The sequence below is a fragment of the Amphiprion ocellaris genome, chromosome 5 (assembly GCF_022539595.1).
Source record: "Amphiprion ocellaris isolate individual 3 ecotype Okinawa chromosome 5, ASM2253959v1, whole genome shotgun sequence".
Classification (NCBI taxonomy): Eukaryota; Metazoa; Chordata; class Actinopteri; family Pomacentridae; genus Amphiprion; species Amphiprion ocellaris.
The window spans coordinates 8481787-8501446 of record NC_072770.1 but is presented as its reverse complement, the minus strand read 5'-3'; the positions used below and the strand labels follow the sequence as shown (position 1 = coordinate 8501446).

Here is a 19660-nt window from a genome sequence, read left to right as displayed (position 1 = left end):
GACTTCTTCCCATAGTGCAGTGGTTCTCAAATTTTTTCTGTCGGGCCCCCCTTTGGAGGACAAAAAACTTTCGTGCCCCCCCAATAACTTTGTGTGTGTGTGTGTGTGTGTGTGTGTGTGTGTGTGTGTGTGTGTGTGTGTGTGTGTGTGTGTGTGTGTGTATATATATATATATATACATATGAAACTGTGAAAACATGAATATGCAGGGCTGTGTTATTTTATCTGATTCCATTTTGTTGTTTTTCACAGTAAAGATCAGGGGTGTCAAACTCATTTTAGTCCAGGGACCACATAAATCCAATCTGATCTCCAGTGGGCCCCACCAGTAAAATCACAGCATAATAACCTATAAATAACCACAACTCCAACTTTTCCCCTTTGTTTTAGTTCAAAAAAGTACATTCTGAAAATGTTCACATTTAATCAAGTATCTTTTTACAAAATATTATGAACCTGAAATTTCTTAAGGAAAACAAGTTCAGTTTCAACAGTAGCCTATTATGCCTCAATTCATCATTTACACACGCATTGTAACTGCCAGATAACAGTTTATCTACAAAAACACAAAACATTCAGTCACAGGTATCTGCAACTGAACAATCTAGTATTTTACTTCATGATCAGAACAACTTGTCAAGTTCTAGAAATTATTTTAAATTTACAGTTTTACAAATTTACAATTTACAGTTAATGTTGTTGTGATTTTTATCATTTGTAAAGTCGTCCCGTGGGCCAAAATGGACCGTCTGGTGGGCCGGTTTTGGCCCACAGGCCGTATGTTTGACATTGCTGGTAAAAATAATCGGAGGAGATGAGCTGAGTACGTGACGTGATCGAGTACGCTGGTGTTCCGACTGCACATTAACGATGCGTTCTCCCGTTCTCAGGAGTCTGTACTTCGGAGTCTGAACGGCCAGTGCATATACCATAGATATATACAGAAGATCATTATTATTATTATTATTTATATCTATGGCATATACAGTCTATGGGGCCAGCACAATTTCAGTATTGTTGTACGCCGCGAAAAACAGGCCGACGTTAAAACAATAGTTCAGCTAATTAGTTCCGTGTTGAAGGACCTTTTCCTCCCAGTCACCCGCGCCCCCCTTGACATGCCTCTGCGCCCCCCCAGGGGGGCGCGCCCCACTATTTGAGAAACACTGGTCTAAATAAACATAAAATTTCCAGAATTATTCAAAATAGATTTAAAATTATTCAAAATAACTTGGAAACTTGTCCAAAATTATTCAGAATTTGTTCAAAATGACGATTTTTTGGACATTTTTGAGTCCAATTTTGAGTCCCACAGATGTTACCAACACTGGAAACAATGGAGGTTCCACATATTCTGGATATTTAACTGTTTACATCTTTCCAGCCTCTACAAATTTTTTAAATGTTTCACCGTGTTGAATGTATCTTCCAACAAGTTCCTGGTTCAGTTTCTGAGCCATGTTGCATTTATTTTATTCATCCAGTAGGTTTGATTTTCTTCTCAGTCTAAAACTGACCAAAATGTATTGTCCAACGTAACATAAAATTTCCAGAATTATTCAAAATATATCTAAAATTACTCAAAATAACTTGGAAACACGTCCAAAATGACTCATAATTTGTTAGAAGTGACAATTTTTTGGACATTCTTTTGTCTAATTTTGAGGTCTAACAAAGGAAACAATGGAGGCTCCACATATTATAGATATTTAACTGTTTACATGTTTCCAGCATTTACAAACTTTTTCATGTTTCACCATGCTGAATGGATCTTCCAATAACTTGCTCCTCTGTAGACACTTTTAGAGCCATGCTGCATTTAATCATCTCCAAAAAGTACCAGAATTTCTGTCATGTGATCTTTTGGTGAATTTTTAAATGAGACATTTGAACCATGATTTTAAGCTGATATTTGGTTAATTTTCCAGATGAAACCACACTGGACACTTGATTAGGTCAAGGACCATCAAAAATGTGAAAATACAAAGATTTGTTTCTACAGTTTTCTGGCTGATAAATGGTATTAATTTGGCTATTTTAAAAAAATGATATCATGCTTTTTGAGTAGCTTTAATGGTAATGCCACACCATGCTGTTTCTTCAACCAGTTGCACGTTCTTTTGTACATTGTCCTTCTATCTTGTTTGTAACATGTGTGGGGTACTATCTATCTATCTATCTATCTATCTATCTATCTATCTATCTATCTATCTATCTATCTATCTATCTATCTATCTATCTATCTATCTATCCATCTATCATCTATCTATCTATCTATCTATCTATCTATCTATCTATCTATCTATCTATCTATCTATCTATCTATCTATCTATCTATCTATCTCTAGCAGCAGTTGCACAATAACCACATCACAAAAGATTAAGAAATGACTTGAGGAAACGGCTTGAGGTTTTTTGTGCATCTTTGAGGTTGTTTTGAGTCTCTTTGAAGTTGTTTGGTGTCTCTGAGTTTGTGTTGTGTCTCTTTGAGGCTATTTTGAGTGTCTTTGAAGTTGTATAATGTCTCTTTGAGGTTGTTTTGAGTCTGAGGTTTTTTGTGTCTCTGAGGTTAATTTGTGTCTCTGAGTTTATTTTGTGTCTCTTTGAGTTTGTTTTGTGTCTCTTTGAGGTTTTCTTGTGTCTCTTTGAGGCTGTTTTGTGTCTCTTTGAAGTTGTTTCGCATCTCTTTGAGGTTGTTTTAGTGTTTTTGGGGCTGTTTTTTGTCTCTTTGACTTTGTTTTTTCCAAGCTCCAATTCAGTGTAAAAATCCGATCCACAGAGACTTAACCCTGCAACCCACAAGACCAAAAGAATCTGCTGCCAACATCCCAGTACCAAACACCACATCGACACCTTGAGAGCTCTGGTTTCTGTGACAAAACACAGTGGCTAATCAGTGCAGCTATTCTTAAAACAGTGCATTCACTATGAAGCTACAGCCAGCAGCTGGCTAGAATAGCTTATTATCTTAAACAAGTCCAACATACCCAGGATATCTGTTCATTATCTGGTTCCTCTAACAAGACCAACCATAATCCGGCTAAGCAGTCACATGAAACTGGTTATCAACTCAGGAAGTCAACCAGGATTTCTGAACTGAGCTTTGTTATTGGGTTTTGAAAGGGACAATGTTGGCACCAGATATTCTTCACAAGAACTAAAATCTTAAACCAGTTTAGAATTTTAATACAGGCTAAAAAACTGTCAATGCGTAAGGTACTAGTCTCATCACAAGTAGATCTGACTATAATTACCATTATATTATTTCATTATTACAAATGTGTTGCACAGATGTTCTCTTCTGGTGTGTAATGCAACACAGGCCTATTTCTTGCAGCTGCAAATGGTTCAACTGAACAAGAATAAATATTAAAACATAATTCAAAGTGGGAAGTCGACTTACTCACAGATCTTATAAGATCAGTAGAAGACTTTAACACTCCAGTCAGTGTTTGTATTAGGATTACATCACTAAACAAAAGCCTGTAGAACAATGAAATGGTTTTGAAATTACTTACAGCTCTAAAATCTCTAAACCCCACAGAATTTTCGAAGAAAGAAGGCGCCATTTTCGCAGAGAACTGAGTGGTCAGTAGGTAATTTAACACACATCTGGAATATAACCAACACTGGAGCAGGTCAGATATTCAGCAGAAGTTATGATTAGTCCAAAATGTGAAAATAGAAGAAAGAAGGTGCAAAGTAACATGTTCTTGTTTGCACTGTTCTTCTTCTAGCTGCACATATCATTACAAAAACAAAATGTGTCCACAATGGCATAAATCTCCTCAACAATTACCTAAAAATAATCCAAAATGACTAAGGCTGATCTAAAATTCATAAAATTAGTCTAAAATGCATCTGAAATGAGATGAAATCCATCCAAAATGACTTAAGTTTATCCAAAATTGATCAAAAATAACAGAAAAAAGTCTAAAATGACTCAAATGTATCCAAAACAAAGTCAAATTGTGTTCTTAATGAGTTCATTCTCAAAATGACTCAAAATTGATCTAAAATGACACATATATTGTCAAAGTTATTTTTCTAATTGTTCTAAATGACTAAAACTTATCCAAAATTCCTAAAATGTGTCAAAAATTTGGTGAAATCTGTCCAAAATGGCTCAGGTTTATCCAAAATTATTCCAAAATGACTAAAACTTGTCCAAAATACATAAACAATTGTCCAAAATGACTGAAAATTCACATAGACGGCTGGGTGCGTCGCTTACCTGGGGAAAACATGGCACCAGGATGCACTATGGCAGTGTTTCTCAAATAGTGGGGCGCGCCACCCTAGGGGGGGCGCAGAGGCATGTCGAGGGGGCGCGGGCGACTGGAAGGAAAAGGTCCTTCAACACGGAACTAGTTGGCTGAACTATTGTTTTAATGTCGGCCTGTTTTTCGCGGCGTACAACAATACTGAAATTGTGCTGGCCCCATAGACTGTATATGCCATAGATATAAATAATAATAATAATAATAATGATCTTCTGTATATATCTATGGTATATGCACTGGCCGTTCAGACTCCGAAGTACAGACTCCTGAGAACGGGAGAACGCATCGTTAATGTGCAGTCGGAACACCAGCGTACTCGATCACGTCACATACTCGGCTCATCTCCTCTGATATATTTTTACCAGCAATGTCAAACATACGGCCTGTGGGCCAAAACTGGCCCACCAGACGGTCCATTTCGGCCCGCGGGACGACTTTACAAATGATAAAAATTACAACAACATTAACTGTAAATTTGTAAAGCTGTAAATTTAAAATAATTTCTAGAACTTGACAAGTTGTTCTGATCATGAAGTAAAATACTAGATTGTTCAGTTGCAGATACCTGTGACTGAATGTTTTGTGTTTTTGTAGATAAACTGTTATCTGGCAGTTACAATGCATGTGTAAATGATGAATTGAGGCATAATAGGCTACTGTTGAAATTGAACTTGTTTTCCTTAAGAAATTTCAGGTTCATAATATTTTGTAAAAAGATAGTTCATTAAATGTGAATATTTTCAGAATGTACTTTTTTGAACTAAAACAAAGGGGAAAAGTTGGAGCTGTGGTTATTTATAGGTTATTATGCTGTGATTTTACTGGTGGGGCCCACTGGAGATCAGATTGGATTTATGTGGCCCCTGGACTAAAATGAGTTTGACACCCCTGATCTTTACTGTGAAAAACAACAAAATGGAATCAGATAAAATAACACAGCCCTGCATATTCATGTTTTCACAGTTTTTATATATATATATATATATATATATATATATATATATATATATATATATATATATATATATGTATATATATATAGTATATATATATATATATATATATATATATATATATATATATATATATATATATATATATATATATATATATATATATATATATATATATATATATATACACACACACACCAAAGTTATTGGGGGGGCACGAAAGTTTTTTGTCCTCCAGAGGGGGGCCCGACAGAAAAAATTTGAGAACCACTGCAATACACACACACACACACACACACACACACACACACACACACACACACACACACACACACACACACACACACACACACACACACACATTTCTACAACGCCACGCCGTGATTGGCTGCTGCTGATGAATGGAGGAGTTGTTGACCAATCAGAAGCATGTGACTGGTGAATATGTAGGCTAACCGGCATCAGTTGGACACACTTTCTCACCAAACACACATATTTACCAACAGAAGCTGCTCATTCAAACACAAACACACCAGTGAGCTCATATTCATCATCACCATGCACAGCAAAGACCAGATCAGGTGAGAAAACATCCTCATTACACCTCCTGTTTCTAACTAATGTGGGTTTTATCAGTGTGTTGTGTTATAATTGGCATTAACATGTTTTATTATTGTGTTTTGTGAACTTTTTTGGTGTAAAACTCACTATAATTGCATATTTCTGCTGTGTGTCAATGTTAGAAACCTGAATTTATCCAGAAAAACATCAAATATTAGAGGAAAAACTTTTATTATACTGTAAATTTGGTTGTCAGTTGGGTTCTTGACCCAAACCAGGCTTTTATACAACTTGTGGGTTACTATTTGATTTAGTTTCATCAATATAAAACCAATTATGAAATACAAAACTACCACTACAATTGGAAGAAAACCAAGACTTTAAGGAACAAGAGTGTTAAAACTGGGTATTTTAAATGAGAGGACGGCTCACTAAAGCTGGTGTATGGTTTTTGGTCAGGAAGTTTGGGAGAAACAGGTAAAATTTCAAATTTTTTTGCTATAAGACAGTCTTTTCTTTGTATATTTCTGCTTTATGTCACCTTCAGAAGCCTAAAAATGTAAGTTTATCCAGAAAGAATCTCAACTATTAGCGGAAAATCTTTAAATATCCTGTAAATAAGGGTGGTCAGTTGGGTTCTTGACCCAAACCAGGCTTTTATACAACCTGTGATTTACTGTTTGATTTATCCATTATCCATTATCTATACACCGCTTAATCCTCACTAGGGTCGCGGGGGGGCTGGAGTCTATCCCAGCTGACTCAGGTGAAGGCAGGGGACACTCTAGACAGGTCACCAGTCTGTCGCAGGGCCACATACAGAGACAAACAAGCACTCTCACATTCACACCTACTGGCAATTTAGAATGATCAATTAACCTCAGCATATTTTTGGACTGTGGGAGGAAGCCGGAGTACCCGGAGAAAACCCACGCATGCACAGGGAGAACATGCAAACTCCATGCAGAAAGATCCCGGGAAAGCCGGGACGCGAACCAGGGATCTTCTCGCTGCAAGGCGAAAGTGCTAACCACTACGCCACTGTGCAGCCCCTGTTTGATTTAGTTTCATCAATATAAAACCGATTATGAAATACTAAACTGCCACTACAATTAGAAGAAAACCAAGACTTGGAGGAACAAGAGTGTTAAAATTGAGTATTTTAAATGAGAGCATGTCTGACTAAAGCTGGTATATAGTTTTGGGTCAGGAAGTTTGGGGAAAATGGGTAAAAATTTAAAGGTTTTTGGTATAAAACAGTCTCATGATTGTATATTTATGCTTAGTGTTGTTGTTAGAAACCTGAAAATGTAAATGTACCCAGAAAGAACCTCAAATATTAAAAGAAACTCTTAAATGTCCTTTAATTTAGGTTCTCGGGTCTTGTTGGATTCTTGATAATGGACCCAAACTGGGTTTTTTATACAACTTGTGATTTACTGTTTGATTTAGTTTCATCAATACAACCCAACTGTGAAATGCTAACCTGTCCCTACAACTGGAAGAAAACCAAGACTGTAAATGGGTATTTTAAAGGAAATTTCTATGTAGTTTTGAGTCAAGAAGGTTGAAGAAATTGGGTAAAAATCCAATTTTTTTTTCTCATGATTGGATGTTTCTACTGTGTCATTGTTAGAAACCTGAATTTATCCAGAAAAATATCAAATATTAGAGGAAAGTCTTGAAATATCCTGTAATCCGATTTCGTTGGGTTCTTGACCCAAACCAGGCTTTTATACCATCTGTGATTTACTATTTGATTGAGTTTCATCCATATAAAACCAATTGTGAAATACTAAACTGTTTCTACTGTTGGAGGAAAACCAAGACTTTGGGGAACAAGAGTGTAAAAATTGGCTTTTTTTTAAAGGAGAGAAAGACTCATTAAGCTGGTATGTAGTTTTGGATCAGGACATTTTGGGAAAATAGGTAGAAACTCAATTTTTTGGCATAAATCGGAGACTTATCAATGCATATGACTGCTGAATGTCACTGAAATTTTAAATGTATGCTGTAAAAAGTCATATAATAATGGAAAATCTTTATTTTGGAAATCAGGTTGTCAGACTTTGTTGTATTCTTGACTGAGGACCCAAATCAGGCTTGTTAACATTTATACAGCCTGTGATTTACTGTGTAATTGAGCTGGATCAAAAAGAACACAATTGTGAAATACTAAACTCTTACTACTGTTGGAGGAAAAACAAAACTTTGAGGGATGAGAGTGTAAAATGGGATATTTTAAATGAAATGATGAATATATTTATTAGTATTGTGAACCTACAGGGGACAGAATCGGTTCTGAGTAACAAAACTGGAGAAAATGTGTTAAAGCATAGATATTCTACTAAAAATCATCTTAAAACATTTCTTAATGAATCTAAATAGGATACAAATATGCAACCAAAACCAGTACAGTCCAGCTATAAATAGTGTAAATTTATGCAGAATAAAAATCCAAAATTAAAGGAAAATCATTAAATAACCTGTAAATCAGATTGTGACATTTTTTTCTTAACCCAAGCCAATCTAATAACATATTTACAACAGTTTAATTAGTTTGAAACCAAATATGAAACGCTAACAAGGAACAAGAGTGGAAAAAATGGGAATTCAAAAAGGGGCAGACAATGAAATTACACCAAATATTACTGTACCTGTAAGAACCAGAATCAGTTCTGGGGAACAAAACTGGAGAAAATGCATAAATATGCAACCAAAACCAAAGTCCAATACCGTAATAAAGGGGCTTTAGGATAAGGAGGATTAATTGAGCAACATAAAAAATACACACTAGAGCTGCTGTGTAGTTTTGGATTAGGAGGCTGGAAGGAAATCGGATACAAATTCTAAAGTTTATTGCATAAAACAGTCTTATCATTGTATATTTCTGCTGTGTCACTGTCAGAAGCATGAAAACATATTTTCTTCTAGAAAAAATATCAAATATTAGAGCAACGTTTTCCATTACTCTGTAAATTAAGCTACTACTTCCTGTTGAATTCTTGATCAAGGACACAAACAAGATCTGTTTACATTAACACAACCTGGGATTTACAGTAAAAATTAGTTTTATCAATATGAAACCAATTATGAGATACTAAATTGTTCCAAGAAAACAATAATATGAGGAACAAGAGGGTAAAAACAGTTTTAAGACTGCAAACAAATAAATTATACCAAATATTTTAATAATAATATAACATCACAGTCCAGAGTCCAAAAATCCTCCAATGGGTTTGAAAAACATCTCTGTAAAACAACAAGAAAACAATAAATTTACTCTATTTTTTAGCCATAAAATGTAAAATCAGAGCAAATAATCCTCAGATTTTGAAGTTGCTGAGTGTCCTTGAACTACTCAATAACCAAATCTAAGCTTGAAATCATGATATTCTACATTTTCTATTTTAAAAATTAGCCAAACATAAACTGTTTGCTCTCACAGGATGCTGTAAAAAAAATAAATAAATCTGGATTTCTTTGCACAATCTTGAAACCATTCATGACTCGGCTTTGACCAACAGTTATGTGATAAAAATTCAGAGAACTTCCAGCTGAACTGCAGGCAGTGTTTTTATCAAGCAGAGGAGGAAATAAGTATGGAAGCTAATTTAAAATCTAAATAGTTAAATATCTATAGTTTGTAGAGTCACCATTTATTTTAGAAACATGGATAAAAGTTTCACATGTTGATTCCAGGTTTTATTTTATATTGATGTGAACAAAAAATACCCATAAACTTCTGTTTAGTGTTCAGAGGGTTAAGAACATAAAATATATAAGTACTTGGTAATGCTGCTGTGTAGTTCAGGATTAGGAAGCTCTAAGAAATTAAAGATTATTCTGAAGAAATGAAGAACAATGAGGGACTTATATTTATGAGTGTGATTATTACTCTTATTATTCCTTGTAGATTTCTTTTCCTTGTCTGTACCTGAACTACAAACCAGATAAATAGACTCCAGTCATCTTACTGGTCCCAGTCCAACAATGGTCCAGAACAGAAAACACTTTCACATTTTAGTCTCTGTAGTTGAGCTTTAGAGGTGCTGAATGGTTGGTTTTTATTTGCCTTTGGACAGAAGTAGACCTGATGTTTCCCTTCGTTTCTGTTCTTTATGCTAAGCTATGCTAACTGGCAGTATCTTAGTATTTAATGCACATTTAATTGACTCCAAAAAGACAAACAGTTAATTTAAAATAGAAATAACTAAGGAGGAAGGTAAATCACAATATCAGTGACAGTTCAGTTGCACTTTTACCTGCATTTTATCCTGATAAATGACATATTATGCTGAAAAAACACAATGAAACCTGTGTTGTATATTTAGATTTTTGGCGTTCGTAAATAAGCCCACAGTTTAACCACATAAACCTCATCATACTGAAGGTTCTGATTATTACAAACATTTATTCTATCTTCTATAAACTCAAACCTGTTGTGACTTCTATCAAATCTTTCTTTAAACCTGCAAAAGACCGGCTTATTTTCACCGTTTCAGTCAATATAATGAAGCTGACATTACAACAGTTGATTATAATCGGTACATGTGGAATCCAAAACAGAGCTGAATCCTTTAGCTATGTTTTAGGAAATATTTGACTTTTTATCCTCTAAATGCTCCACTGTTTTCATCGGCTCCTCATGGGCTGTTCCTGTCTGCTGCTGGGTGCCGAGAAAGTTGTGAGTTTACGAGAAACAGCCAAAAAAAAAAAAAATGTAGTGTGACTAGAGTGAACCAGAACCGTAAAGTTAGGGGCCAAATGCTCCAACAATGAGCTGAAAATCAACATAAAACCAAGTAGAGCTGCATAATTTTTAGATAATTCTCTGTAGATTCATAATTATGAGTCTCCCGTCTTCATATTTCACTTCAATATTGAAGTATTTTAATGAACACTAGTATATCTAAAGGCCTACGAGTCTTTGGACCTGCTGCTAGTAGAACACAGATTAGAAAAATGATCATTCTGTTTATCACAGAGAATATTCAATTATAACAATAATTTCACTTTGATTTTAATAACTAAACACATTTCCACATCTCCTTCATTATGGGACAGAGTCAGACTTAAATGTTGATGTTTAAATTAATGAAGTTTAAAGTTTCAGAGCTCTAATGTGTAGCTGAGAGTCAATAAATGTACTACCTTACAGCGTTAACAGTTTTCTACCAACATTTCTCACTGGAATTAATAAAGCGACAGCACTTTTTGCCATAAAAATGTTTTTATATTCCTCATAGCTGACCATTTTAACAACCCGTTCTATCATTGGTCCATTTATTGCTGAAGAAGAGTCACATAATTAGTCAATATTCCAGTTTTATGACTTTTTATGATTGTGGTTAAAGGTTTTGTTGAGCCAAAGAAACTGTCTTCATATTTAGAATTTACTTCATATTACACCCCTCTGATTAAGACTTTTGGAAAATGTAGATACAGAGCCAATAAAAAGACTTAATTTCTGACAAAAAAAAGAACTGATATGCAAAAGAGACCTAAGGACAGTCAGATGTATTCTAAGATACATTTTATATTTTTGACATATGAGATATTTGAAGCAAAATACATTCAAACTGAGAGAAAAAAAAACAACAACACTGGCAGCTGCAGGATCCTAAAAGTAACAAGCAGTAAAGATGTGATGATGATGCCGCCACCATGCCTTGTATTTACAGTCGACTATCTAGTCTGGAGTGAATTCTGCCTGGCAACATTTCTACTACTGTTGGTGCTTCTTGTACCTGAAATCATAACAAGCCCCTCCTCCGTTTTCATGTCCGCAGTCATGACGACTACCAGAAGACAGCTGATTGGTTGATGTCTCAGACAAAGCACCGCCCTCAGGTGGCGATCATCTGTGGGTCCGGACTGGGCATGCTCGCTGACACCCTGAAGTGTCAAGACTCCTTCGCTTATTCTGACATACCAGGTTTCCCTCAGAGCACAGGTAGGACTCTGGATGTACGGCTACATTTTAATAATAACGAAACTGAATAGTTACAATCGACAGATGAACTTTATTCACACTACCGTTCAATAGTTTGAGGTCACTTAGAAATGTCCTTATTTTTGAAAGAAAAGCAGTTTTTTTAATGAAGATAACATTAAATGAATCATAAATCCAGGCTAGACATTGTTAATGTGATAACTGACTATTCTAGCTGGAAACGGCTGATTTTTAATGGAATATCTCCATAGAGGTACAGAGGAACATTTCCAGCAACCATGTTACATTGTGTTAGCTAATGGTGTTGAAAGGCTAATTGATGATTAGAAAACCCTTGTGCAATTATGTTAGCACATGGATGAAAGTGTGAGTTTTCATGGAAAACATGAAATTGTCTGAATGACCCCAAACTTTTGAACGGGAGTGTACATATATTTTCTGTTTAAGAACTGACAGTATAGAGTTGTTCATCGTATGTTTATTTACATCTATTTTACACTTTGATTACAAAAATACAAATCATACAAACTAACTGAAACCGCAAACCCTCAGTGGGCTTTAAAAGCATGTTATCCTTATGAAATTAGATAATATATTGGAGCCAAGAGTGTCTACGTGTGGTACCAACACTGAGAAAAAACAGGAGGCTCTACATTCTACAAATACTTAACTATTTCCATTTTTAATTAGTTTCCATTCTTGTTTCCTATCTGCTTTTTTTTCAGACTTTTCAGAATTATTGTTACGTGATTGTTGGCCACAGCTGAGTCATTTGTAGTGTCACAGTTGTGCCGAGGAGCACAAAATTTTTAGTTTTTCACAGAATCTGTTTAGAGAAAATGATTTGTTTTAAATTTGAATGTTTTAAATTTGCATAGACTGTAGAAGTGATTCTGATGAAATTTCATGATTTTAAGCAGATGAATAGTTTAAGGGCAGTTGAAAATCAAATTATTCTTTCTGTTTTTACAGTTTCTGGCTGATAAATGGTGAATTATTATTACTTGTAAAACACAACATGCTTTTTAAACCTGCTGTCAGATTTGGAGTTAAAGAGTTAATTGGTATTATAGGTCTCTAAAATCCTCATTTGGAGGCCACTGTTTTCTGCTGCATAAAGTGATTCAGTTAATTGTCTCTAAATCTGAGCAAAAAACGCACTAACAGAGCTAAACAAGCTAATCAAACAGCCGGTTTGTGTATCAGCGCTAAAGGCGAAACAGCTAAGACATGGTTAAAATCTGAAGCAACCAAGGAATGGAACTAAACATGAACTCGCAATGAAATGTAAGAAGAAACAGGACTGTCTCTCCTTTATAATATGCAGAAATAATAGCTGGGACGTTTTTAGGCTAGCTTAGCGCAAAGACTGGCAGCAGGGGAAAGATATCCACGTAGCTCCACCAGACTCCAGAGCTGTTAGTCTGTAAATGTTTATGAATGAATTAAAATCACTCTTTGTGTGTCCTGACTGTGTGTTTGTTGTTGCAGTTCAGGGTCATGCGGGTCGGCTGGTTTTCGGGGAGCTGAAGGGGAAAAGTTGTGTTTGCATGCAGGGTCGTTTCCACATGTATGAAGGACACTCACTGCTGAAGGTACGAACACACCATCCTCACCGACATTCACTGCTGGACCTGGTTCTACCCTTAACGACCCAGATTGTTCCTTTTTTTTTTTTTTTTAGCAGATTAATTAAAGTCTCACATGTATTCAGAGCATTTCTTTCGGTGTTTCAGCTCCAAACAACACAAAGACGGTTGATTTCTCCATGACTGTAGAACTCCTGGTCTAATTCTAAATGGACAGTTTTAGTGTCTGTAGCTTTAAATGTAGCTGAGCTGCTGCTGGCCCCGCCCCCTGCAAGAAGAAGACCGTGTCAGATAGACAGATAGACAGACAGATAGATAGATAGATAGATAGATAGATAGATAGATAGATAGATAGATAGATAGATAGATAGATAGATAGATAGATAGATAGATAGATAGATAGATAGATAGATAGATAGATAGATACTTTTGGAAATTACAGTGACAGCACTTTCAAGACAGACCACACATTTACTCAAATAGCTCTCATACTTAAGGTAAAAAAGAAACAATGAATAAATACTAAAGAAAAAATATTAAAAATATATATAATGAATAAATAATAAAATAATTTAAAAAATAATGAAAAAAGTAAAATGATTTAAAAAATACAAATAAAAATTACAAAGTTATCTTTGTGCATTAGTTAGTGCAGATGAATTAGTGTATGAGAGCAAAACTTTCTATCTTCTAACTTTTTCTTCAGGATAATTTTGAATGAAATATCCTTGAATTCTCACACATACTTTCTCCTTTATATAAAATAGGATTTTATTTCACTGTTCAGTTTAAAATTATACTCCATGTACACAGTTTTGAGTTTAAAAATAATAAAATTTAAAGACACTGTAAGGATTTATTCCTGTAACACTTCAAAAAAAAATTTTAGTAATATAAAACAACAAAACTGTGTTTTCCAAACCACTCAATGCGACCAAAGGGAGTTGGTGTCACTTAAAATGTGTATTATTAATAAATCGACACATTTTATAGTAAATAATTACAGTTTTTCACATCAGTTTTCACTGGGATTTTTATTTTTAAGAGATTAAAGATTTAGGGTGATTTATTCATGTTACTTTAACGAATCACAAAATAATTACACATTGCCCTGATTAAAAACAAACAAAATGCTATGATTATTGCAGGGCCATGGAAACAGGTTCCAACACTCGGTTTTCCTCAAATATTTTTTTAATAACTGACTTAAATCATTACATCCGATAACAATCTGTTAAATTTTATGGTTATAAACAAATGTTAAAGTTATTTTTAAAATTTGCTTTCTTGCGTAATGTTCAGTTTCAGGTGTATTATTTCATTATTATGTGTGGTTTTACATTAGTACCTCAGAAATATTGCCAGGATTACTTCTTCATTTATCTACTGTAGTGTTTTTTAAACATACTTATTTTCATCAACGTATCATACTTTCATCTTACTTCCTTTTTTACTAGACAATGCATTTCTTAAGTTATGTAAATTCTGGCAATAACTGTAAAAACATTTTTAAAAAAATCTTATCTTAATATTTATTCTGCTAAATTGACATTTAAGTATGAAATTTTTCACCAGACAAATTACATATGTGAGTTTGGGACTCAAAAATCTTATCTGCTAGAAAACATACAAAATACTCCTTTGGTACAAGAGAATGAACTGTTCCACTTAATACGCAAAATGCACTCTTAAAATTAGGGTTTTCTCAAAAATCTTCACAGTTGTAGCTTCGCTTGCTTCATGAGAATCGAGAAATGTCAGACTTTTCCCGACTGCTCATGAACGCACCATTTCCATGTTGTATGTAACACAGTAGAAACACACAGTAAACACAGACAAGTCGTACATATACACACACAGTTACAGTGAGCTGATTAAAGCTCATGCTGCTCACACATGACTGTAATGAGCAGCATGAGACCGAACCTTTGGCTGGTTTGTAAGAACTCAGCTCAGGTCCTACATGAGTTCAGTCGCATGCAGCCCTTTAGCAAATGGTTCAATGCTGCTATTGTTTCCCTCCATATTACAGCCACTAACACATTATCCTCATACGTGAAAGTCCTGCAGGTGGCGCTCTGTCAAACCTTCCTCACAACCAAACACATTTCCTCCCAGGCAAAAAGATTATATTTAACCGTTTACAACTCGTGGATTGTGTAACTGTCAGGAGACACAGCCAGAGAGTTTCTACTGAAAGGGCAACAATTTCTAATATATTCAAGGCAGGTTTCTGGATGTGTTTCTGTCACATTTCTTCCTCATTGTGGGCTCATTTTTCATTACATTATAAAAAAAAAAAAAAAAAAAAAAGGTCCTGCACCTCTTTGGAAAGTTCTGCTCTTCTAGAAACTGTAACTTAATAGAATTTATAGATTAAGGCAAAAAAAACAAAAAAAACCCCAAAACAAACATAAAAAACAAAGTGGATTTTCAGATTATGAAAATTCATAAGTAAGGTTGGACTGCATCTTTGGTTTGTCAGCTAATGATACATTAAAGTGCATTAAAACTAGAAACTACTGAGAAAATAAACATCTACTGACCCAAAAAAAAGTGAATGTCAGAATTTCTTGAGAGTCTGTTGATTCCAATAACCGAAAAACAAGCCATAGCTGAACTGAAAAAGATAAACCTCTGAACTCTGAGCAGTTTCAAGGTGATTTTTACTCTGCCTGCCTGCAGTTCAACCTATAAGTCCCTGAATTTTTGTCACATGATTATTAGCTGGGGCTGCGCAGTGACGTAGTGGTTAGCACTTTCGCCTTGCAGCAAGAAGATCCCTGGTTCGCGTCCCGGCTTTCCCGGGATCTTTCTGCATGGAGTTTGCATGTTCTCCCTGTGCATGCGTGGGTTCTCTCCGGGTACTCCGGCTTCCTCCCACAGTCCAAAAATATGCTGAGGTTAACTGATTACTCTAAATTGCCCGTAGGTGTGAATGTGAGAGTGATTGTTTGTCTTTGTATGTGGCCCTGCGACAGACTGGCGACCTGTCTAGGGTGTCCCCTGCCTTTGCCCGAGTCAGCTGAGATAGGCTCCAGCCCCCCCCCCCCCCCCCCCCGCGACCCTAGTGAGGATTAAGCGGTGTATAGATAATGGATGGATGGATGGATGGATTATTAGCTGCAGATGAGTCACTGATAGTTTTACAGTTGCACAGAGAAGCCCTGCATTTTTTAGTTTTTTACAGAATCACATTAGACCAAACAATTAATTTTTTGTGCAATTATTAACTGAGACATAAGAATAAAGAAGAATAAAATTATTTAAATGGAATTTCAAAATTTACAATTCATGCCACAAAAAGACTACTTTGAGGATTTGTCAAGAAGTTGAAAATCTGACCATTTTTTCTGTTTTTACACTTTCTGGCTGTGATAAAAGGTGTAATTTTGGTGATATTTTGGGGTTTAGAGGGTTATTAGAAGAAGAAAGCATCCCCTGACACCACAGTTTCAAACCTAATGAAGAAGCTTCAGGAATGATGACTGAGGCTGTGATGAAATGCTTCACTTTCTGTCTCTCTGCATCCTCCAGACGACGTTTCCAGTTCGAGTCTTCAAGCTGCTGGGGGTCGAGACTCTGTTCGTAACAAACGCTGCCGGCTCATTGGCCGACGGCCTCCAGCCTGGTGACATCATGATCATCAAAGACCACGTCAACTTCCCCGGATTGGTCGGTCTGAACCCGCTGTGTGGACCTAACGATGACAAGTAAGGCCGATACTTTATACCCGAATGTAGGAACTGCGCTAAGAAGAAAGTTCACCATCCAGGCTTTGTTTAGGTTAGCTGGATCAACAAATCTAAAACCTGAATTAGAGATCAAATCAAGTCTGTTTATACAGCACGTTTAAAAACAACCAATGTTGACCAAAGTACTGTTCATGTTAACAGTCACGCAGCAACAAAATAACAAAAGTGCAAAATGTAGTCAATTAGTTAAAGAGAATAAAAATGTATAAAATAATAAAATGAGGCAAAACAGGATGACAAGCTATAAGATCAAAGTTTAGGAAAAAAATTAGGACCATTAAGAACTATCAAATGCAGTGCAGCATCAGTTACCATGATGATATAGTTGTGCAGCATTGGTTATCATGGTGATGTAGCTTTGTAGCATCAGTTACCATGGAGATGTAGCTTTGTAACATTGGTTACCGTGGTGATGTAGCTGTGCAGCATCGGTTACCATGGTGATGCGGCTATGCTACATCAATTACCATGGTGATCCAGTTGTGCAGAATGAGTTGCCATGGTGACTTAGATTTGTAGCATCAGTTACCATGGAGATGCAACAAGTAAAAACCACCTTTGTGACACTAAAAACTCAGATTTTAGCCTCAACAGACCAGTTATTAAACAGATCTTTGTTCATAGTTCACCCCTCTAGTTTTGTGCTGTTTGTGTTGTTGTTGTTGTTTGTTGTCGTCATTCATGTTTTTTACCGCAATCTTTTTGTGATGGTGTTTCATCTCAATTTTCACGGTGGAGCAGTATCAATGTTGTTCCTGCTGTCGTATGATTTTGTCCACATATTTAATGTTTATTATTTGATGTTTGTAGGTTCGGGCCCCGTTTTCCCGCCATGTCAGGCTGCTATGACAAAAACCTGCGTTGCCTAGCGATGGAGATCGCCAAGCAGCTGGGCGTGGCCGGCCTCATGCAGGAGGGCGTGTATGCCATGGTGGGCGGGCCCAACTTTGAAACCATCGCTGAGGCCAGACTGTTGCATCGACTCGGCGTGGACGCTGTTGGTACGATGGAACAGATTTTAACTGTATTTTTTAATTTAACAGTTTTGTTGAATTACAGGTAATATCTCATGAAATCACAGAAAAAAAGGTTTCATTAACATGTTGATGGCAAAAACTGGCCAAAATACAATGTCCACATCAAAACCCTGTATTTTTACAAATAGTAATCCTTCTTTTACGTTTGATTATAAAATTACACCATTTTTACTGTATTTAAATCAGCTAAAAACAAAACAAACAGCCCATCAGTGTACATTGTAAATTTTTGTACAAGACAATTTGAAGCTCAAATCTAGAGCAACAGATATGATGCATTCAAGAACCATTGGAAAGTTGCAAATCTGACATTTCCTTCTGTTTTTATGGTTTCTGGCTGATAGATGATGTAATTTTGATAATTTTTCATTATAATCTGCCTTTAGGGGTTCAGAATGTTAATCACTGATCACTTCATGCGATCAATACTTGAGCTGATCACCGTGGTGTCAGGTGTCACTGATCTCCATCTGGTTTCAGGTATGAGTACGGCTCCTGAGGTTGTTGTGGCGACGCACTGCGGCCTGAGAGTCTTTGGTCTGTCTCTGATCACCAACAAGGTAACACACAGCCGATCAATACAGCCATCTATTGATTAGTTTTGATAGACTCATTGATTATGACCTGTAACTAAGCTGTACAATAACCAATCACCTGATCAATACAACAGAACATGCTGAGATCAGCCTGGTACATGTTTGATTGATTGTCTGATTTATTAATAAACTGAGTGATTGATTGACTGTTTGGCTGAGTGAATGGATTATTGATTACCTGATGGTTTACTTATGAATTGGCAGATTAGTTGGATGTTTATTTGATTGATTAATTGATTGATTAGTTTATGGTGGTAAAGACTTAGAAGGACCATGGTCATAGTTGATTGACTGGTTGGTTGGTTAGTTGGTTGGTTGATTGATTGGTTGGTTGGTTGGTTGACTGACAGATCAGGTGGTGATAAGTTAAAGTGACTCAGTGTGATATGTGAAGGATTGATTAATTGATTGATTGATTGAAATGATTGATTGATTGATTCTGATCAACTGATCAGGTGGTGAAGAGCTACGAGGACTTGGACAGCGTGAACCATGAGGGCGTTCTGGAAGTCGGTCGGCTGCGTTCTCACACGGTGCAGCAGCTGGTGACCGAACTGATTGGCAGGATGGAGATCAATAACAACACCAATAATGCTGCCTGAACACACACACACACACACACACACACACACACACACACACACACACACACACACACACACACACACACACACACACTGTGTACATATTGATCTTTGTATTCACAACATTTTCCCTCTGGTTTCATGTTATTTTATATCTTCGATGTAATGAGAACTTTATTTATGTCTCCATGGTGCCTATTAACTATCAGGGTAAATCAGACTGTAATTATTCATTTATTATGATATTTATGCCAAATCTAATAATTAATATAACGATGACTGTTTGTCTCAAATGGTGCTTTAATATAAAAACAAAGATTCCTTTTTTAAAAAATATGATTATCTT

At 35.9% G+C, this 19660-nt stretch overlaps 1 protein-coding gene across 1 annotated transcript; it reads left to right on the top strand.

Annotated features, from left to right (window-relative positions):
- Window positions 1-5706: 5706 nt before the first annotated feature.
- pnp4a (purine nucleoside phosphorylase 4a) lies at window positions 5707-19430 on the top strand. Its single transcript, XM_023291080.3, has 7 exons — window positions 5707-5817; window positions 11590-11753; window positions 13245-13348; window positions 16880-17055; window positions 17908-18098; window positions 18615-18694; window positions 19186-19430. The coding sequence occupies exons 1-7, from the start codon at window positions 5795-5797 to the stop codon at window positions 19330-19332; spliced, it is 885 nt and encodes a 294-aa protein (XP_023146848.1). The 5' UTR covers window positions 5707-5794; the 3' UTR covers window positions 19333-19430.
- The last annotated feature ends 230 nt before the right edge of the window (window positions 19431-19660 follow it).